The following is a 21,866-nucleotide window of genomic DNA, read 5'->3' on the forward strand; positions in this document are numbered from 1 at the left end:
ATTTTCAGTTTAAAAAGCAGAAACTCAAATTTAACAGGCCTTGAAATCCCACTTTAAGAAGTTTCTAACTTAAATATTTCAAAGCAAGTCTGTCCTTCAGATTAAGGGAAGGTGAAGTTTATACTAAAAAGCTACAATAGAACAAAATACTGAATTCTACTCTCATCTTATTCTCATTTAACACTTTGCTTTTCAGTTATGCAGTTTAGCATTCCACATGAGGTTGTCTTTATTTTCTTTAAGCCACAATTATGTCAAATTAATTCCTCTTTTCTGTGTGTCACGCAGTGTTAATAACATTAATGGGCTTGCAACATCTCAAGAGCTGTTTAGTCACAAAAATGAATGCTCCAGAAAGCAGACTATAGGAAAAGCTGAACCATTTTGTAAATAAAGATCATGTAGATGGCTCCATAAACTTGAAGGTAGGGTTCATGATACATAGTATGGATAAAGGCAGTGTAATACCACTAATTTTGTTTTTCAAGGCTAGAAATACTAAATTGTTCCACCTTTGAGTGTTTCAGCTTAGTACCTTCCTTAGAGATTTAATGTGTAGTGGGATCAATCCCAATAATTGCAGAGTTTGCCTTAGCAAAAAGGGTGAGGTGAGAAAGGAGAGGGGAAAAAAAAAAAGGCTTTTCTTTTTTCCCCCTCCCTTCTGGTAAACAGTTTCTCTTGTGGGGAAGGGATGTGAGCTTCAGCAAAACTAAAGGAACTGTGTGAATGGCTGCTATCCATGTGAAATAAAGAGGGGTTGTAATCTTGTGTCAAAAGTGTCTAGTTCAAGGATTTATAAATAACAGTGGCTGTTGTACATTCTGAAGGGTCTTGAGACTCCTTGGTCTCTAACTGCATGTAAATACTTTTGCTGTAGTAGCTGGATAGCAGATACTTGTTAGACACTACAGTGGTATCATGGATACAGGATTCTTGATGCTGGGGCTTCTTTGATGTTGGGATGTGCAAAGGGTTTTGATTCTGTGGCCACTCACATCCCCTTCCACAGCCCCTTTTCCTGCTGTTTGTTTCCGATTTAGTACAATGTGCGCTTTCCCGTGTCCCCTGGAGCAGCTTTGTGGGAAAGGTATGCTGTAATTGGTTTATAACCATTCATAATGACCTGGCAACTCTGAATAGCAACAGGGAGCAACTTAAGTTGTGATTTATTTAAGTAAGCTACATGGATTAAAGGCACTCCCAAGTGTACAAGTTGAGCTAGTTGCTTAATTGGGTGTAAATTTTCACATATAGCTTGGAAAGAGAGGCGTTTGTTTTGAAAGGCTGAATTTAGATGTATGGGCAGGCTTCTGGGCTGCTAAACCAATTTTGAGCAAAGTTTAATGTTGTCTTTTTTTGGGAAGTCTCAGTTTTTTAATTCAGCAAGTGCTATTGTACCCTTGCCTCTTGTAAAGCTAATGAAATATTAACTTGAGCATTTAATTTGCAGCTGGAATATCTGACCTTGCTTTTGGTGCAGAAAAACAGGCTCTGATTTTGTAAGGCAGGATCAGTACCGCTGCTTTGGTTTTAGCCTTTTACCAGTTCATTGTATTCCTGCTCATTTTGTCAAGGCTCCATTGAGTTGGTTTTGTTTTGGTGGAGGGATTTGCTCACACGACGCCCATGATGCGCGCGACCCACCAGCTGCAGGGCATGATGAGGCGGCAGGCGCTGCGGCAGCCCTGGTAGTTGTAGGGCCACGGCTGGAAGCCCATGAGGGGCTCGCAGATCCGCTGGCACTGCGTGTAACTCCGCCGGCACTCGATGCAGCACACCCCCAGGTGATCCAGCATGGGGTCAAAGGCCATCCCTTCACCTTCCAGCTGCTGGAACGTGAAATGTTAAATGTCATCCCAGTGCTCTCATTCTCATGGAATGGCAGAATACATCTATGCTCCCCTTAACCCCACAAAGGGTAAAACCTGCAGCCTTGGGCTGTGTAAATTGACAGAACTCCCACTAAGTGTCCCATGCATCTTGCTTTATTATTTTTTCTTTTGACTTGCTCTCTTTGACAGAAGCATAGAATTGGTGCGATCACCCTTGCAAAATGGAAAGAGCAACAGGCAGCTCTAACTTCGCTATTTTTCTTCTACTGTCCTTGCAAAAGCTCCAGCAACAGTAAGCTCCTCCCAAACTTTAAATATTAGTGACAGAAATGATTTCAAGATAGTTACCTGAATCATTAATGTAGGTGAGAATTCCTGAAATATATGATGTGGTTTTCATGATTAGTTTTAGATTCTGTATTTTAATGCTTTTTACAGCACTTTTAGGAAACTATTCCTCTGGAATAGGAAACTGGTCCTCTGCAGTTTTCTGAGGATTTGGCTCTTGTCTCTGAGTCTGGTTTCTTCCCTCCCACCCCACTACACTTAGGTGCATTGTTGACAGTGAGAATTGTGCCTGTTCTGTAGCTGACAGTAAGGAGTTATATGGAGCAAAACATGCACAAAACACCTAAAAGCCTTTACCCTTCAAAATTCCTTTCCTCATTTCTGGGGAAAGAAAGGTAACCTGATATTCTGCTTTTGGAAACTTGGGCCATTTTTTGCCCATTGGTGTTACTTCAAGAAAAGCAGCAGTAATGCACAAATGCTGAAGTACCAGTCAGCTTTTTACCTAAGCATTTGTCATTCATTTTTTGAAAGTAGCAACACAACAAAAAAAGTGACACAGAAAGGTGCCACCCCTTGTCTGGGCTTGCACAGGACACTAGTGACAGCTGGGTGTTTTTAGGGACCCCCGCAATTCCTTCCCAGTCCTGAGAGCAGGGAAGATGTTTTCTTGGTTAGGATTCATCATCCTTGAATTCAGATACCTGCACCATGAACATCACCTGAGCTCATTGTCCAGGCTCCACTTATAGTGAGTAAAGAGAAATAGCTCTAGGGAGGGTTCGTTTCATCCTTCAGGAAAGGCCTGGAGCATAATGAATGGTGCTTGTCAGTCCAGTGGCTGGCTCCAAGAAAGCCTGGTGATAGGCGTGGGTGCAGGAGCTGTTGGTGAGGGCAAACCCCACCCTGCAGGCTGAGGGAAGCCTGATGGCTGCCTCTGTCTGGCCCTTCTCCATTCGGCCCAGCCGCCCCTGGCTGGAAGAGCAGACCTGTGGCACTTGTGCCTCCAGAGGCAGGGCAGCTCAGACCTCATGGAGATGGTCACCTTAGTGGCTGTGAGGAGAAGCTACATTCCAGTGCCACTGCTGTTTTACTGACCTCGTGAGAGAGTCGATTTAGATCCACTTTATTTGGAGTGATTAATTTAAGTTTAATTAAGGGATGTCAACTCGGCAGAATGCTGTCACAGTATAATGATCTCCTGCTGTTGCATAAATGTCAAGTCAAAGCTGGGACTTACTTCCAAAGCAGGAGGCATTTATCTTGTGACAGTGTTGTATTAAAATGACTTACTCCTGCTGTACCCAATGGTGGGTGTAAATTGTCTGGCTCTGGTGCAGCAGACTGGAAGGTGCCTCCTGCACAGCCAGTGTTCCTGCAGTGTGGCAGAGGTGTTGGGACACAGCAGGGTGGCTCCTCTGCTCTTTCTGGGGGCTGCTGCTTCTTGAAGGGTGAGAACAAGTTCTACAACAGTCATCCTCCACCCACTGCTGCTGTCTCAAAACAGATTCTTCTCTGTCAGGTTATTGCCAGTCTAGGATTGCTTACCCTCACAGAGGAGAGGCTGAGCAAGAAATTTATTTGGCTCAACCTTTATCTCTTTGCACTCAGACACTTCTGCTGTGTTCCCCTGTAGCAGTCATGTCTGGTACTAATTTCTGTTTGAGAGCAAAGCATGTTTCTAGCTACTGGACTCTCTTCACATAGTAAATGATGGGTCTCAGCTGTCTGATCAAGACCAGCTTTGGTTTGTTTTGAGAAGGTGCTACCCTTGTCACATCTCCAGTGCTGTTTCCATATGGATCTGGAAACCTCAGAAAGAAACTTGGCATCAACTTGCCTTTACCTTGTGATCTCAAGCACTTGTGCTTGTTTCAGACTTGTTTCAGAAATCTAAAACTGGGAGAAGAGGATAGAGCGAAGACATTTTTGAGCTTCTTAGGTGTTTTACCAGTCTGTTATTTCCTAGAAAAGCTGAACAAGCAAAGACTGTGCAGATAAAAAAAAATGACAAGCCCCACATTACCAGTGTTACCTGTCCAACACAGTCCTGAGCTTTGAAAGAAGATTACAGTGTAAATACTCACATTGTATGGGTTGTCTGGATTAAATGTTTGATCAGTTTCTTGTCCCATTGCCCTGGTTTCATTAGCCTGGTGGCCAAGCTCTTGAGTCAGCTGCACGGTGCGTGACCTGGGGTTTACTTCTTCAGAAGCAGCTTCCAAGTCTTCCTCATCAAAGTTTGGTTCTGGCTGGCGCTTGTTTCTCTTCATTTGTCTCCTCTGGTTATCTGAAGGAATATTTACCAAGGGACAATCTTACCTTGAGTGTGTCATTGTAGTTACCTAATATTTCAGTGATTTCTTTAAATATTAAAAAGGAGAGGATGGAGGGCAGAGAGAAAGCCAAAACTGTGCCTTGGCTAACTTGACATGCATTGCCATGGGAGCTGCTTGCCTTCCTCCATTTTGTCTGCAGCCAATGCCAGTCTAAAGCAGTGTGATTGCCTTTCCCCCCCTCCCTCTTCTCTCCTTGAGGCAAAATTTGAGGAGATTTGTTGGGGCTTTTCTGACCCAGCCTGTAGTCACTAACCCAGCAGCAATTCCCAGCACTAGCAAGACCAGCTGTTCACATCTCACTTATTTTAAAAAATGCTTTTATGGTGGAATGGTGCCCTGCTCTCAAGGATATCTGGTTCTGGGCAGCTTTGATACTGTTCTTTTGTTGCCCAGTGGGATATGCAAGGGAAGTGGAAAATATTGGTAGCTTGGTGCTTAGTCCACAGGTGCTCTAAACTGTGGTAATTTTTTTTTTCACACGTTGTCCCACCCAAGTGTTCTGATATTAACTGGACCAAGGAGGAATACATATTTTTGAGCCTTCTCTCCTCTGAAGCCTGGAAGTTACCTGGAGGAGTTGCCATCTTCCTGGTGACTCCTGAACACCTTTGCTAAGCTTGCCTATGGGCCCCAAGTTGAGAGCTGGGACTGCCCCAGGGTCTCAGAAACCACCCACCAGCTGGCTGGCTTAAAGCATCTTGCTTCCACTCCACTGAATTCCTCTGGGGAAGCAGGGTAGAAAACAGGACAGGCTATGGTCCCAAACTCCTGGCCAGTGTTCCTGGTACCTGGTGTCAGCTGCCTACACATTGAGGGGGCTAGTTTAAGCTCTTGTCTTGTTCTTCTCTAGAAGTAGACTAACCTCTCTGGAAATGTTTCATTTCCTAGCAAGTCACCCACTTGGGTTATGCAAATTGTCTGAGTAAATACAAGGAGGGAAAATATCTAGGGGATAAACTCCAAACCCACAATCTTGGCTCAAGCCCAGGAAGGCGTGGGCAAGGGAGGAAAGGAGTCTGGTTTCCCAGATGTGCTAGTTTCAGTAGCAAACCTGATGAAGGGAAGGCATTTAGATGAAGGGAGGGATAACATACTTTTCAAATAAAAGAAATGTTACCTTTGGGATATGTTGGTTGCAGCCAGAAAATTGGAAGATCCCTGCAAAGCTCTAGAATTTTGGGGCTTAGGAAGCTGTTATGCTTGATAGGCTCATCTGCAGCCACCCAGATAAGGGAGTTTTTGTCAAATCTCACAGGCATGATTTCATCTTCCTGCAAATAGAAGAGCATAAATCCTTTGCTGCTCAGTGAGCAGTCATGTGCCTGCTCTCTGCTAATTCTTGAGCACCAAACTGTATAATTATCCGCTGCAGCTAATGCTGAGCATCCTTCTATGTCATCAATGTGAGGGAATCGTGCTGAGCCAAAGCCTGGGGAAAGGCTGCCTCCACTGAAATGAGGGGCAAAGCTCTGTCAGCTTTGCTGGGGCTGTGATTTCACCCATCTCACTCCTGGAAGGCTTCTGCCCCATGCATGAGGGCCGGGTGACAGAGTTCTTTCAGCCCAAAGCACCAGAATTTCAGGTGATAGAAACCAAAGTTCTGCCACCTTCAGCAAAGCAGCAATGGAATACCAGCAAAATCCAAGTCCTTCATCTTTTTTTGTGCCCTGTTCTCATTTGACATACTCCCAATATATAACTCTATTTACAATGTATGTATGGGGGCGTGAGGGGAGGAACTTGTTCAAAAGTTTTAGAGAAGATTATAGCTTGAGAACTGCTCCAGCTTCCAGTTTTAAGTCGATGTGATCAGTCTGATTAAAGGTCTTGTTTGGTAAAAGCAATTCAATTGACCAAAAGCTTGAAGTGCAAGTTAAAGGAGCCTGCCTTTTTGAAGTGTACCCTGCAGGTTTTTGGTTCATATCTTCAAAGTAATGTAGGAAAATGCCAGTGATTGATTCTTTAAAGTTGTTAGTTCAAAGTATTATTTTACATAAAATGTGTAAGTATTTTATAGCAACGGTGAAATATTAAAAGAAAACTAACTTTTGAATCATGAAAACCAGCATGATTTCAAAGTTAAAATTCTAAATTGCTTTCATAAAAGTCATCAAGACTTGTTATATAACTGACTAGATCAATTTATTCCCTTGAGTTGTTGTTTCTTTAGTGTTTATTGATTTATTTTGTAGGTCTCAAGTCATTTAAGTTTGCTATCCAATCTGTCTACTGCTCTTTATTTATATTCTCCCATTTAAGCTTTTATCAACATCAGAAATATCTGACTCTAATTTTCAGAAATAAAAATATCCTTTGTTTCTGTTTGAAACGATCCTGACTTGTGAGCAGCCAGAACGTGGGTATCTATAAAACTCATTTACTCAACAATTTTTGTAGGTAGTGTTGCTATGATGCCCATTGCAGGAAAACAACATATGCATACTTTTTCCTAAATACTTCCATATCAGAGAGATGACTTGGCCCAGAAAAACAAATGCTACTTTGCCATTCCTGTAGTACATCTGGCCTGGAAAATTGAGTGAGGGGGAAAAGTTAATGTCTTAGGGGTAGCTCTGAGCTGCTTGGTGCATGTGATTCATTGCAACAGTCACATAGGTGATGCATCTTGGGAGAAGATGCACAAAAAACAGGGCAAGGAAATAGTTTTACTGTCAGCAGGTAGAATTAGAAATAAGTTTTTGATGATTTAGGATAATGTCTTCAAGTCTGTGACTTTGTTTTTACAAAAAGATGAAAAATTCAATCTTTGACTTCAAGCAATAGTGCTAATTAAGTCAAGGCCAGCTGCCTTTAAAATAAGGCAAGGCAGGAAAGATGGAACTCTCTTGAATTTGTGCAAGTTCTCTTTCCCATCATGGGGAAAATCCTGACAGCTTCAGGAGGCTTTGTAACATTTGTCAGCCTTTCTGACTCTATTAGGAAAGATCTTTTCCCCCCTAATTTTAAAGCAGACGTTCAGCAGTCACAGCACCACTGCAGGAGGTGTAGCCTTAACAGCGCCTCTGTCCCCGCTAATTTTATCTTGCTTTTATTCTCCCAGGAGCAGAGCAAACCCAGGGAAAGGGGCTGTGGATCCCCTGTGCACTCCTGCCAGTGACTGAGCATCCAGCTGCCTCCAGGCTCAGCTGGACTCAAGTCACTGGAACCACTCCTGTGTGAGCAATTACTTTGGGGGTCTGAGCTCTGGGAAACTCAGGCTTTGAGCACATAAAGCAGTTGGCTTTTTGGGCAAATGTGAGGAGATTTGGTGGTATCTGGGTGAGAGCTGCAGCTTCTGCGCTGGTTGTGATGCAAATTCTATGAAATTTAATTAACATGTAAAATTAAGTTTTATGCTAAGAAGGCAAAGTCATATATTTTAAAATAAATTATTTCTTCTGAGTTATTTTAATTTCTGCCATGTTTCTACAATTCCCTTTTACTGATTAGAGTAATGGAGTTCAGGATTCTGCTCAAGAGCATTGATAGAAATCTCCTGAGATCTACCACAGTCCTCCTTTGCATTGACTACAGCAGCTGCTTCTTCCAGGCCCTCCCTTCCAGCCTTGTGCACAGCCTGGTCGCAGGCAGGTGCTCTTGTCATGGAGATCTCCTGTGGATCTGGCAGAAATCAGTCTGTGGCTTCCCCACTCACTAATCTGCAGCCTCTCATGATGACCCTGGACACAGTGACATGTCTTGACACCAACCTTGTTTTTCTTACCTTTCAGGGACTTCTTGCAACCAGTCATTGAATCCCAGCTATCCCACCCTGTCCCTACCATGAGCCAGAGTGGCTTCCAAATGCCATTTTTATTTGTATTTCAGTACCTCCTTTAGGCTCTCTCTGTACAAAGATTAGTTAAAAAAACCAACAAACTACCCCTTACCAGCTCAGATGAGAGGCTCGCTTTAGCCATAGCATCAACTTCAGGGATGTGAGCTTTTGGCTGAGCTTTGATGTAACACTTTTCTCCTTCAGCAAAACGGATCCCAGTTATGCCCTGCAAAAGCAGAAGGCAGGGGGTTGTGCACAGCCCTCCAGCTCCTCACCACCCCCAAGAAAGTGCCTCAGCTCTGCTAAAATTGCTGCTGAATTTTCAGTCTGAAGGTTAACCTTATTTAAAACCAGAAGCAATAAAACACTCTTCCATTCATCATTTTAGCTTCACAATTTTGGTCAAATTGGTCTAGAAGTTTTTGCTTGATTCCTGAAAGTGGGGGGGTGTTTTATGTAAGTGCTTCCATGCAGGCTGTAGGCTACCTGGAGTAGCTCTGTTAAGGAATTAGTTGACATGATTTGAACTGTAACTTAGCACCTAACGTAGGCAGGCTTGAAATTGTGCTAGCTGGTGGCATGGTACCCTTGTGACACAGTTTTACAAAAATGTGGGGGCAGTTTGGTTCAGTCTGTACAAATAAGTGACTGTGACGGCAAAGGGAAGTTTGTGACGGGCAGTTTGGTGCAGAAATCTGTGTGTGGGACTTTGTCTGACCTACTAGGGTGAAATGCAGTTGCATAAACCACAGATGTCTAGTCTTGACCAAGAGAAGGAGCAAGTTTCTTGCAAGTCCTGGGATGTACCTTCCAGTCTGTGCCAGAACCTTGGGCATCCACATCTTGCCGTTGTCTGTAGTGTCTACGTTTCTACTGTAGGCTTTGGGTATCCATAAAAGAGCTCTCTTCTACATTATAAATTTAGATACCTCGTTGTAAATGGCAAAATTGTTGTGTTTTTCATGTGATTGCACAAGTCAACCACCTAAATATAATTACCTAGTGTCCTTTGAGTTGTGCTGGTTTTCTGCCTGGCCTCTAGCTGCCAGGAGAGAGAGGTGTGGGTGTCAGCATGACCCCTCTCATCTGCCTTGAAGGGGTATCATGGATGCCTTCGTGTGCGGTGTTGGGTGCCACAGTGGCAGACATTAAACTGTTAGGGGGTGTCCAAAGGAGGGGGACATGGTGAAGGGCCTTGAGGGGAAACTGTGTCAGGAGCAGCTGAGGTCTGTTCAGCCTGGAAGAGACTGAGGAGAGCCCTCCTTTTGCAGTTACAGCTTCTTTGTGAGGGGAAGAGGAGGGGCAGGCACTGATCTCTGCTCTGTGGTGACAGTGACAGGACCCAAGGGAATGGCCTGAGGTTGTGTCCGGGGATGTTCAGGTCAGATATCAGGAAAAGGTTCTTCAGCCAGAGGGTGGTTGAGCACTGGAACAGGCTCCCTAGGGAAGTGGTCACAGCACCAGCCTGGCAGAGACCAAGAAGTATTTGGACAGTGCTCTCAGGCACATGGTGTGACACTTGGGAATGATGTTGTGCCAGGAGTTGGACCTGATGATCCTTATGGGTCCCTTCCAACTCAGCAGATTGTCGTGTAGTGCAGCATGAGATGGATGGTACTGGGGCACCTGAGCCATGTCCTGTGTGTCTGCAGGTCCTGTGTAGCTACAGGACACAGCCCCGTCACAACAAAATGACTACAAAAAGCAGTGAGAGAGGAGATGGCTGCTCAAGGATGGATGCATTAGGATATAAGGCTTTGTGGTGTACCAGGTGTTCTAGGAATACCCTATATTGCCAAATCCAAGCCTTCTCTGACCATGCAGTCATTCCAGCAGTGCCAGTCAATCCCAAACTGTTAACGTAAATACCAGTCTGTTGGAAGCACATCTCTTCAGTTGCTTTCTCCTTTGTGTGCCTTCTTGGCTGATAACCCAAGTGGCATCATCCCTTTGCTGAGGTTGTCCCTGGCCTCTGTAATGACAAGCAGGCACCGTCCCTGGGAGGTCCCTTGAGCCGGTTGGTGTTGGGAGCTGATTTGTGTTGTGACATAACCTGGCTGTGACAGGCCGTATCTCACAGGCAGCAGCACATGTGGAGCAAACATGAATTCAGCATCTCTCCAGTGGACTGTGCTTCTGTGCAGATGTGAAATGGCAAAGGCAAATGCGAAGAGCTCGCTGTGGATGCTCTTACTCAGCTGCTGATAATGTTGCTATGGTGATGCTAATGAGAGTTGCATAAAGGCAGAACCACAGCTGTTGGGAAAGTTGGGGGTCCACCATCTCCTGGCATGGATTCATTTGTTCTTGCTCAAAAGCCAAGGAGCTGGATTTCCTCGCTTTTCTAGATCCAGCAAGGGAAAGGTGGCTGCTCCAGAAGCAGAGAGGCTTCCTAGCAGCAGCGCCTTTGTTTTAGGTGCTGCTTGGACTTGCAGAGGGCTTAACTCTGAAGCTGTTTTGCACCTGAGAACATTTAACTGCAGGCTCTGGGCCCTGTGATGGGTTTGTGCAGCATCACACAGATGTGCCTTAGTAGCTCAGGGCAGCTCAGAGACCTGCTCTGTCTGAGCTGCTGAGCTCTGCTGAGGTTTGGCATCTGTCAGTCCAGGCCCTGCTGAGTAGCCACAAGTTACTGGGGTGCCCAATTGTGTTTGCTGTCAGCCCGAGGGTCCCACACCTGGCATTGGTGCACAGATGCATAAACTGTGCCAAATGCCTCCATCCTCTGCCATGGGGATGAAACCAGGCCAAGCCATGGAGAGCAGCTCCCATCCTTGACCTCAGGGCAAAGGAAGCTCCCCAAGTCAAGCACTGCAGAGTGGTCTCTCCTCGGTATCTCCTTGGCCTACTGTATTGACCCTCTGCTCCTCAGACAGGGATGTCTGGGGGAGGTGTTTCTGCCAGTTCAAACCACATGAAATCATGAGAGAGTTGTGTCACAGCCTGACAGAATGTTTTCCTAGTTAGACCCCAAGGTCTCGTGTCACATTTCTGCTCAGCGGTTTGAAAATGCAAAGTATTTACATGGAGTCAAACCCGATGCAGCCTAATCCACACCACTTCCTGGACTGGTACCTGGCATGGCTGATCTCCAAAAAGCACTTTGATTTTTGTTTTGGAGGAAACTGCCTGTCTCCCTGGGAATGCAAGCCAGGACAGCAAAAATGTTTGTGTGGATGGTTGGAGGCTGGAACCTGAGACTAAGTGGGGCAGAGAAGTCAGGGCAGAACAAGGTGTCCTTAAGAGTCCAGCGCTGGAGTGTGTTACATGAAGGACAAGAGTGGCACTACTTACGATCTGAAAATCATGGACTTCAACTGCCTCTTCACTCCCACTTCCTGTTTTGAATGTCTCTAAGTTGTTTCCAGCATCTATTTCCATTGATCCATCTTGTACTTTTCCATTAATGCTCATAGTATAGTGAACGTTGTACACCTGGAATCAATAAAAGAGCGGTAGCACATGCCAGTAATTACTTACTGCCTTCCTCCTACACCAGGCAATGGTCAATCTGACTCTCATATCCCTATTTAGCTCCTAAATTTTGCTGCTGCAGGCATTTGATAACCCTCCAGCAACCAAGAGTGCACTACTTCAGCACTGGGGTCAACTGGCAGTGGGGCAGCCAGCCCTGAGAGGTTGTTCAGTCTCCATCCTTGGAAGTTTTCACAGCCTGACTGGATGAAGCCCTGAGCAACCATCTCTGACCCCACAGCTGTCCCTGCTCTGAGCATCAAGTAGGACTAGAGATCTGAGATCTGCCTTCCAGGGAGTGCTTATAGTTTTACTTCAAAAACAATGTGGGGTGAGTCCACATCCATGTTCACTCTGGCCTAAAAACCCTCTTCTAGGATATTTAGGAATTTCTTGTTATGCTGGCATGATTCCCAAAGGACAGCAGGCGTGAATGTCCTGCTCTGAAGGAAGCCAAGCCCTGTTTATCTCTTAGGACGTTCTGCTGAGGCACAGGAAAACAGGTTCCTCTTGAATACAAACACACTTCCCAGCTTGTAATGGATGTGAACTTTGTTTAAATTGGATGTGAAGTTGTATAGGCTGGTATTTTCCTTGTCAGCGTATTTGCCCTTATCCTATTTTCAATGAGGAGAGCTACGGAGTGGTTTGTATTTGCTGGAGGACCACAATCTGTAGAGGGGTTTTGTGATTCTCCTGTGCAGCTCTGCTAAAAGTGCTGCACAAGCAGTTTATTTTGGGTCTTAAAAAAGCCCTTACAGCATTTTAATGAAAAATTTACACCGACAGCTAGAGACAAATTTCTTCTTCTCTCACCTTCGCTCAGGGAAGTCTAAGGTGTTAAAGATTTATGGTTCCTCAGTTATACACAGCCACTCCCATATTTCTGCTTTCTAGGACTCCTGTTGAGAGTGGTCCATAAAACCAGACCAGTGTTAAGTAGTCTCCCCCTGACAGGGGCTGAGCTGGAGTTGAGACTTTGATACCCCTGTCATTTAGGGAAGAATTTAAAGATATAAAATAAAACCAAGAATTTAAAAATTGTGTTAGTTTTTTAAAATCAATTACCCTGGACATAATTTTTGCAGTTGCTTCCTAAACATTTGCAACTCAAGCGCAGCTTTCTGAGTTTGAAGGCAGCTTGGAAAAATAACTCTCAGCTTTCTCAGTGTCTTCGCCTAGAGAGCAGCTTTGAAGCTTAATGGAAACTGTGAATGTGACATATTTTGTATGGCTGAATTTAGATGACAGGAGCATTAAAAAAGGGAAGCATTGTCTTGTACTGCACAAATGCACCTACCTGCTCAGAGCTGAAAGCACTGTCCCCTGCCTATGCCACCATTTGCATCCCTCTCCCTTTTCAAAAGCCCAGAGAAACACACAGTTCTTGCAGCACGTCTTAGAGGTCAGCAATGTGTCCTGTCTTTTTGTGGAAAACCTTGTACTTTTCTTTCTGATTATCTGAATTATCCCTGTGTGTAGGGGTGTATCTCACAGGGCCACCTTTGCTCTGGCTGCTGGAATTTCACAAGGCTCTCCTTGATGAGGGCTGGCGTGTGGCCAGAAGCAGTACAAAATTTCTTCCAAAGTAAATTCAAAGGTACTAATTTAATTTATGGAGAATGGTACAGTCATGTGTGTACCATCATGTTTCAAATATGTTTTAAACACAGATTCTGTGTAAGCAGAAAGAAAAGTTAATCTGTAAACATGTTATAATGCTCTGAAGTTTGAATCTTTAACTGATCACCAGCTTCTCAGTTTCATTCTTTGCTTAAAGTGTTTCTCATGTACCCCAGAAACTGTAAATAATAAAACTTAACTTTAAAAATTGCTCCACAGCTGCAAACCTAAGTGTACACACAGTTATACAAAGCACCAGAACTAACAGTGCCTGTTAATGGGTTAATTATGGTATTATGTACTTGAGGGTCCTTGTAGAACCTGGACTGAGAATGCAGATGCTATGAAAAAAGAATTTACACATTTCAATGTTTTTTTGTCCTGAGAGCTGGAGTTTGCCCAGGATGTGAATCCCCAGGGACTTGTTGGGGTTTGAGTTCACTGAGGAGTTTGTGAGCAGAAATCAATGTGCAGTCTGTGCTCTCAAAGATGTGTTTCGTGTTTGCTAATAAATGTGCTTCCAGGAAGCTCCATCCACACAGCCACCAAAGACAGCGATTATGGGTTTGGGTTTTTAGGTGTTTGGGGGTTTTTGAAAGGAAAAGCCCTACAGGTCTGCTTAAAGACCTCTTTATAGACCTCCTCGCAAGGAGCGCTTCCAGCCCGGGCCTCCCGTAGGTGCGGGAGCTGCCCGCCCACCCGGCCCGGCTGCGGACGAGCCCGGGGACCGGCGCGGCGCGCTCACCTGCCGCTCCGTGCCTTTCCAGAAGTAGAAGGCGCCGATGGCCCCGGCCAGCAGCAGGAGGGCCCCGGCGATCAGCACCGCGGCCCCGGCCTTCAGCAGCCGCCCCGGCGCGGGGGGCGCGGCCGCCGCGTACGCCTGCGGAGAGCGCGGGTGGAGCAGGGACCCGGCAGGGACCCCGCCCCGGGACCCCGCCCCGGGACCCCCGGCCGGACCCGACCCGACCCGACCCGACCCCTTTTGTCCCCATCCGGCCCGCTACATCGCGACCTGTCCCGACCCCACCCGTTCCCCACCGTCCCAAACCAACCCGTCCCGTCCCGTCCCGTCCCGACTCGCTGGCTCCCGTTCCATCCCAACCCATGCCCACAGGCTTTGTCCCGATGCCACCCTGTCCCGCCAGCCGGCAGCACTCACGGGCGGCAGGCACAGCTCCACATCGTCGGGCCCCACTCGGGCGATCGGCACCTTCTCGGAGCCCTCTGCCATGGCTGCCGCGGGAGGGAGACCTGCCCGGGCTCGGCCCCGGCCCAGGCCCCGGCCCCGGGCCTGCACCGCCCCGGCCCGCCCCGCTGCCGGCCCCGGCCCCGGCCCGCGGGGAGGGCAGCACCGCCCAGCCCCGGGCACAATGAGCCCCTTGAGCTGCCCGGCAGCCGGGGGAGCTCCCTGAGACTCTGTCCTCCTGCCCCATCGCCGCCCCCTCCTAGCGACCCCTGGGTGTCGTCTCCAGCGTCCCCCCTTCCCGAGGGGGCCGGGGGTGTAGGGGACACGCACCCCGCACGCCGTGGCGGGGAAGAGGGATGCCCCGTCAGACAGACGGCCGTCGTAAAAAAAACACCAGCTTTCAAAATAGAACAATGTGTTGACTGATTTTTTACACTTGCCACAGGAATTTACAGGCGCTGGAGCTGACAAACTGCTGGTCGGTGACTGCTCCACAAAACACCTCGCTGACTGGCACAAGCCAACAGCCTCCGGCTGAGCCCCGTGTCCAGGCTGGGCACAACCACTCTAATATTGTACATGGCAAGCTTTTAAAGGCTACAGCTGGCTATGTGTGTCTATCCACGTGTCTGTCCATGTCTGTGTTTCCTTCACACCCCTTATGGATGTCCTGCCTGTACATACATACACATGCCCGTGTGTGCACGCTTTGATGCTGGAAAATAAACTGTGCTGGACTCCTTTGGGGCTGATGGAGTCAAACACAAAGCACAGCATCCTCTGTAAGGCTGGAAACCGAGACACAGACACCAGCTGCAAAAGGAGTGTGATGGGGGGTGGGTCTGAGTTGTGCCCCATCCCGCCATGCCCTTCTTGCTCGTTGTGCCAGCTTCAGCTACCCAGGCAGGCAGCAGTGGGGAGGGTTCATCTGGGGAAACCCTGCTGCACGGGGCCCCTTCTCACTCCAGAGCAGAGCCCACACCAACCAGCTCTGCTGCAGCAATGTTCTTTTTTTAAGTATGTGTCTCTATTAATATTTCTCTTCCCCTTTCTTCTCCATTTTGCTCATCTGGCAGGTTGTTCAGTTGTTACACACTACTGACATGTTCCCCCTGCCATCTTAGAATTTCTGGGATCTTGATAGTGGAAGCCAGCTGATGACCTTGTCCCACCATGGCTCATCCCACAAAAGGAAAGTCTGGCCCCCACTGTTGATTGCCTACACCTGACTCTCCTCTGTGCCCCACTCCATAACAGCAAAAATCTTTGTTTTTTCATGTCTGAATCCCCTTAACTGAGTTAACCAGTAGTTAAAAACCCTTCATCAGGCACTACGAAAGCAGAGAAAGCTCAGGCTCTCCTGACCACCTTGTGTTTGCTGAATCCCAGCAAACTGTGTTGACTGAATCCCAGAGACATAAAATTCCCATTTTCCTCCCCTTCAACCTAAATTCATCCTTTCCGTCGATTACTGTCGTTAACGATCAGACCTTCAACCAAAATTTAACAGGCATAGTTGCTGCTGAAAATAAACACAATCACAGCTCATTAAATCAAAAGCAAAACCCACTGTGCAACTTCCTAAACTAGGACATATTCCAACCCGCTCTTGAATGACATACTGTGGTAGTTCAGGCTAATAATAAGATTATGATCCTCTTCATTAGCAAGTATTTTGTTACACCAAAAATCTCGTGAATGGATATGTCTATCTTGGCAAAATGTGAGAATCCCAGCCTTTGATCTCAAACCTTCATTTAGCATCTCTGCTTTAAAAAGACAGATTTATTTTAAGGTCCCTGTGCTTGTCTCCCATGGGAAAATGTGCCAGGGAAGGAGTGCTTGCCCAGGAAGAGCTGCTGCTCACTGGGGTTCAGCTTGTTTGAGCTGCTTCCCTGGGACTAAGGAGAGAAGCTGCTGTCCCTCTCATCCTGGCATGAATCTGAGTGCCCAGTGGCTCCTTTCTTGGGAGGTGACTGGAAGGACAGAGGGAGGCTGAGCTGTTTTGTCTTGCAAAAGTGTGGCTGAGGCTGCCCTGACAAGGACTGTTAGCAGAGACACTACCAGTGCAAGAACGAATAGGTGGAATTCTGTGCTGGATATTCACAAGTGGGGCCTTCACTCCAGTGCTCTGTGGTGAAGTGCAATATGCCCCCTGGAGCAAAAAGGATAGAGTGGGAAGGCTCACCCCCACCCTAGGGATGGGGCAGCAGGGGCCCTGGCAGGTTTTGGCATGGGCAGGTTCGAGCAATTCCAAGCACTGGTGCCAGCTGCAAGCTGACCCACAGGGATTGGTGCCTGGCTGCTGCTCCTTGGGAAGCTGCAGCGTGAGATGGGTCCTGCTCACCTGGGGAAGTGTGGGTGGGAGAACCAGTCCAGTGGGAGGGAGCTGTTCTGCCTAAACCCTGGGAGAGAAGCTGTGCAGCATTTCCTTCTCAAGCCAAGGTGCAAATACCCTGAGTAATCCTCCAAACATATTTTTCTCATGCAGGGAACAATCCCAGATTATTTTTTTCCCAATTCAGAGCATCACTGCCTTTTCTTCTTTTGTTCCATAGACAGAGGAAGAGCAGCATGAAATTTCAAGCAGTGAAAAAAATTGCTCCTGTTACAGGGTTCACAGCTTACCACCTCTAGCTAACCCCTATGCTCTTGCTTTGCCTTTTGTGTGGGCACAGAACTGTTTTCCTTGGAGGGTGCAGGGAGTGCATCTTTTACCGTTTGATTGATTAGGTGACAGGAGAGAAAACAGGAGTTTTTAGACAGATGCAAATCTGTGCAAACAGCTCTGCATTCAGCAGCTCCAGACTCTCGCTGCAGAGCGCAAAGACGATTGCAACAGCCACTGTTTGCAGGGCTTAGGACAAAAAAAACGTGACTTGCCTTTCGCTGGCTGAACCCTTCATTTGCAATAAAGATGATGGTGATAGCAGTGTCTGAGCTCAGTCTCCTCTCTAAATAACATGTGTGTGCTCAGCTGGATTAAGCCAACTTCTGAGACTGGAAATCATAATAACAGTCTTTTACAGGACAGCCTTTCTGGTCGTCTAATACTATTATCCTCTGGGCTGAAAAGCATTCCAGAGCACTTGGAGTGCTACGATGAATGTGAGGCTGTTTAGCTGATAGTACTGGCTTGTCTCAAGGAAGCACATTTTCTCATTTTTTTCCAGTTTAAAGAAAAAGTTTAGAAGAAGAAATAGAAATATTAAAAATGAGAAGGATTTGGTCATGCTGTGTGCCTTTCTGAAAGTCTCTTGTGGTGCCTTATTTCATCTTCATTTTCTAAGTGGTCCAAATAGTTGTTTGAACTCCATTATGGCCTGAATGAAAATGTATGAGGGTTTCTGAGACTGGGCACCTGATTCACTGCTCTGCTTTTCCATGGCTTTATACCACCATAACATGGTGCCAATTCAGGTTCCACATACTTGATGTCTCTTCAATAATAACCAAAGTCCTTGGAGAAAAAGTCCTGCAGAAAAAGAAAATATTGGCTTTGGTATTGTGGCGGGCTGAGTCTGGCTGGATGCCAGATGCCTGCCAAAGCTCCATCACTCCTCTCCTTGGCTGGACAGGGGACAGAAAATATAAAAAAATGCTCATGGGTCAAGATAAGGACAGGGTGAGATTAGTTTGATTTAGTACCAATCAAATCAAAGTAGGATGATGAGAAATGAAAGCAAATTCTAAAAACATTTTCCCCCCACCCCATCCTTCTTTCCAGCCTCAACCTTACTCCCGATTTTCTCTCCCTTCTCTCCTGCAGTGGCGCAGGAGGACAGCTAATGGGGTCTGTGGTCAGTTCATGGCATGTTGGCTCTGCTGCTCCTTCCTCCTCAAGGAAAGGACTCCTCTGATTCTGTCCCTGCTCCAGTGTGGGGTCCCTCCCATGGAGACAGTCCTCCATGAGCTTCTCCAGCCTGAGAACTCCCCAAGGCTGCAGGTCTGCACAAACTGCTCCAGCCTGGGTCCCTTTATGGGGTACAGTTCCTCAGGAACAGGCTGGGTCCCCCATGGGGTCACAAGTCCTGCCAGCAAACCTGCTCCAGCTGAGCTTCTTCCTCCATGGGGCCACAGCTGCTGCCAGGAGCCTGCTCCAGTGTGGGCTTCCCACATGGCCACAGCCTCCTTTGGCATCCATCTGCTCCTGGAGTACCCCCTCCCACTCCTTCATTGACCTTGGTGTCTGCAAGGCTGTTTCACTCACATATTCTCACTCCTGTCTCTGTTTGCTGTTTTGCCAGCTTTTCCTCCCCTTTCTCAACTCTGTTACCCCGGAGGTGCTACTGCTGTCCCCGATGGGCTCAGACAAGGCCAGTGGCACATCTGCCTTGGAGCTGACTGGCATTGGCTCTGCTGACACTGGGGAAGCTTCTGGCAGCTTCTCACAGAAGCCCCCCCCACAGCTCCTCTGCTCCTAAAGCCAGTTATTTAACTTGTGACAGCCTAAGAATTTTGATAAACTCTAAAGATTCTTGCTGGCAGTGAGGCCAAAGGATGAAAACCCACGTATGTTTGTCATCATCATGGCTCTCATCTCTGTGGTGTCCCTGGACTCTGCTGCTCCAGGAATGCTCACTTTTCCTCCTCTCCTCCCCCAATGACACAGTCCTCCCTTCTCTGACCAGCAGCTCATGAAATTTCAAACACCAAAAACATTGCCTTTCCTGATAGGCTGTGAAATTCTCCCTAGAAAGCCGTGCAAGGTCCATGTTCTAATGCTACTCTCTGGAGAGGATGAGCATCCCTGTTTGCCCTGCTTGGGATGCACCTCCAGCAGGACAACCCAGCGCAGCTGAGCTGGCCCCAGGATGGCCTTAAGTGTGCTTGGTGCAGGATCCTGCTCATCCCAACCCTCCCTCTTCTCTCCTGTGGTTGGGTGAGGACATATGGCCCATCACAGTTTGCTCTTCCTCACCCCAGGACACTAAAAGCTGATTTGTTTTTCCTCAGGGCTGGCTCCCATCTATCCATATGTCTTCATCTTATTCTTCTTAATTTAGCTAGTGGCTGTGCCTTCTGTTTTCCTTGAATTAAAGAAATAAAATAAAACAACTAGCTGTCATTACATGCTCTCATTCCTACCTTTAACGATGTGGTCTCTTTTGTAGCTGTTCTGTGCAAATTGCTCATAGGCTACTGTGTTTCTTAACCTCCAACCACAGCTTCGTGCTTTGGAGGTAGTTATTATCTTAAACAACTTGGTAGCATCAATCTGTTTCTTTCCCAGAGGCTTCTTTACACTTGGATGAGAAATCTGCTAAGTCTCTTTTTGCTTTGTGGAAAAGGCTGAGTCTAGCTTTCTATTTATTTTTTTTTTCCCCTCATCCAAAAGCACCCATGAATCAACTCTATTTCTCTTTTTCGATCTATGGGCTGCTTTCCTAATAATTTCATGACCTGACTTTAGAGAATATTTCCAATGAGATTGTCCCACAGGCGTCTGCAGCACCAGAATGTTTTTTACAAATCCAATCTCTTGAACTGTGTATTTTACTCACCCTTCTGACAACACTTTAAACATTTTTGCTCTCATCACCTCTGTGAGACTTTTGAAGGAGTTCATTCCAGTAGATTTAATCCTTATTAATCTATTTTCTGTTCTATTATTTTGTCTCTTACATCAAGCTTTTCTTCTTTTTAGCCAATCTACAATACTTCTTCCCCCAGATTAGATCTTTTTACTTTAAAAAATATTTTTTTTTACAAAATGCCCTCCCTCACATCACAGATTTCATAAACTAAGCCTAGGAGAGTGAAAGAACCATGAGAAATTTTAGTCCTGTGGAGCTTTTTCACTTCAGAACCTTTTCTTGAGCCTGCTGGCCCTCAGAAATGACACATCCATCAAGGACCTCTGTTCCCCACTGAAGGCTGTGAGAGCTGCATTGCCCCTAAGGACCTCTGTGCTTAGGTTGGAATATGGATGAGAAAAGGGGTGAGTTCCTGCTGGAAAGTCCAGCAGACAGTGATAGGACTCCACTTTGCTTATGAAAGGAAGCACTAGCAAGAACGACAATTTTGGCCTGGCTGAGGCCAAATCTCCTGTCTCAAGATGTTATTTGGTAAGCCTGGGGCAGCAGGGTTGTTGTGTGTGTCCAGTGTGGACCGCTGAGGGGAACAAATGCTTGAGAAATAGCATGAAAAAAGCTGTGGACCTTTCACCTTGGACAGCTTGGAAGAGTGAGGGATGGAGGGAGGAATGGCAGCCTGTGGCCCTGGAGGCCAGGTGAGTTTGGAGAGAGAATTATGAGCTGCTGGGAAGAACTGGCTGCTCTGGGGCTCACAGCTGCAGCTGCCTCCAGGATGCCCAGCACATTATCAGGGCTTGCCCCACAGCAGCCATTTCCATGGTGTTCCCAAATCCCAAAAGGGGAACTGTCAAATAATTTAAACTCCATGCGTTATAACCCATCTGCTCTGGGCCATGCATGGCATGGGAGAGAGCTGAGGATGGCAAACACCACCACAGGAAACCTTTCTGATTGGAGAAGGGGTGGCAGTCCCTTTGTCCACCAGTTTGTCCTCCATGGATTCCTGTGAGTGCAAGGGCAATGCCCAGCACACCTGGCTGGGAGACGCTGGGGATGGGCATGGCCTTTCCCTGCTCCTCACCAGCCGTGCTCTCCTGTGGCTGACAGACCTTCTGGTTGCTGCCTCAAGCTGTTCCCCTGTCCTGGCATAGTGTGTCAGGGACAGCAAGGACCTATCATCAGGGCAGTTTTGGGGCTGGTTTGGGGGATAAGAACAATTAGCTCACAGAGAGCCAGATAAATGGCTCTGTAGCATTGTGATAGGTGGACACAACTACCTTGCAGCTGCTCTGCCTTCCTGTCTTCCATCTTCTGCAAATGCCTCTCCACCATCCATGGCCTTGGTGGCCCAGAGGAGAGGCTCGAGGTAGCTGATTTCCTGGCCTCTGCCCATGGAAAGCCAAACTTGTGGTCCTTACTACCCACAACTCCTCTTTCCTGCAAGGAGGTGGTTGCAGCTGCCCCAGAGTATCTTGTGGCCACAAGGGAAACCCGCCTTCCATCTGGGATCAGCAAGTGGCTTTGTGGGAGAAATGTCCTCCGTGCAAACTTGGCCTGATGAAAAGAGCTTTGTTGCCTCGCTGCCTCAGCTGGTTGGTGCTGAGGAAACCTGGCCTCCAGCTGTGGCAACACAGTTTTAAAGGAGGAAGAGACTGGCAGAGCATTTGCTCTGTGGTCGAGATGCAGCTGGGTGGTCCCTTGTGTGATGAATTAGTTAATGTGTGAAGAGCTCTGAGGAGGATATAAAGCACTGAGCATTTCTAGTGCCTTCTGAGGATAATGCATTTTAAAGATCAACTTGGGTTTGCC

The 21,866-nt window shown here is 46.9% G+C and overlaps 1 protein-coding gene across 2 annotated transcripts; it reads right to left on the minus strand.

Moving 5' to 3' along the window:
* Positions 1–211: 211 nt before the first annotated feature.
* On the minus strand, positions 212–14,604 carry CNMD (chondromodulin). Of its 2 annotated transcripts, XM_059466404.1 has the most exons (7): positions 14,494–14,604; positions 14,080–14,214; positions 11,532–11,672; positions 8,350–8,463; positions 5,577–5,730; positions 4,208–4,410; positions 212–1,829 (listed from the first exon to the last, which is right to left on the minus strand). In XM_059466404.1, exons 1-7 carry the CDS (start codon positions 14,563–14,565, stop codon positions 1,614–1,616), a joined length of 1,035 nt encoding a protein of 344 aa, XP_059322387.1. In that variant the 5' UTR covers positions 14,566–14,604; the 3' UTR covers positions 212–1,613. The 2 variants fall into 2 exon arrangements, with proteins under 2 accessions (XP_059322387.1, XP_059322388.1); XM_059466405.1 differs by lacking the exon at positions 14,080–14,214 and having other exon boundaries at positions 14,494–14,598.
* Between the last annotated feature and the right edge of the window lie 7,262 nt (positions 14,605–21,866).

The sequence above is a fragment of the Ammospiza nelsoni genome, chromosome 2 (assembly GCF_027579445.1).
Source record: "Ammospiza nelsoni isolate bAmmNel1 chromosome 2, bAmmNel1.pri, whole genome shotgun sequence".
NCBI lineage: Eukaryota > Metazoa > Chordata > Aves > Passeriformes > Passerellidae > Ammospiza > Ammospiza nelsoni.

Coding starts and splice junctions, on each gene's coding strand:
- CNMD (XM_059466404.1), bottom strand. CDS start 14,565: ATGGCAGAGGGCTCCGAGAAGGTGCCGATCGCCCGAGTGGGGCCCGAC. Junction 14,215..14,493: donor TGGAGCTGTGCCTGCCGCCC/GTGAGTGCTGCC, acceptor CGCTCTCCGCAG/GCGTACGCGGCGGCCGCGCC. Junction 1,830..4,207: donor ATCCAGACAACCCATACAAT/GTGAGTATTTAC, acceptor TTCACGTTCCAG/CAGCTGGAAGGTGAAGGGAT.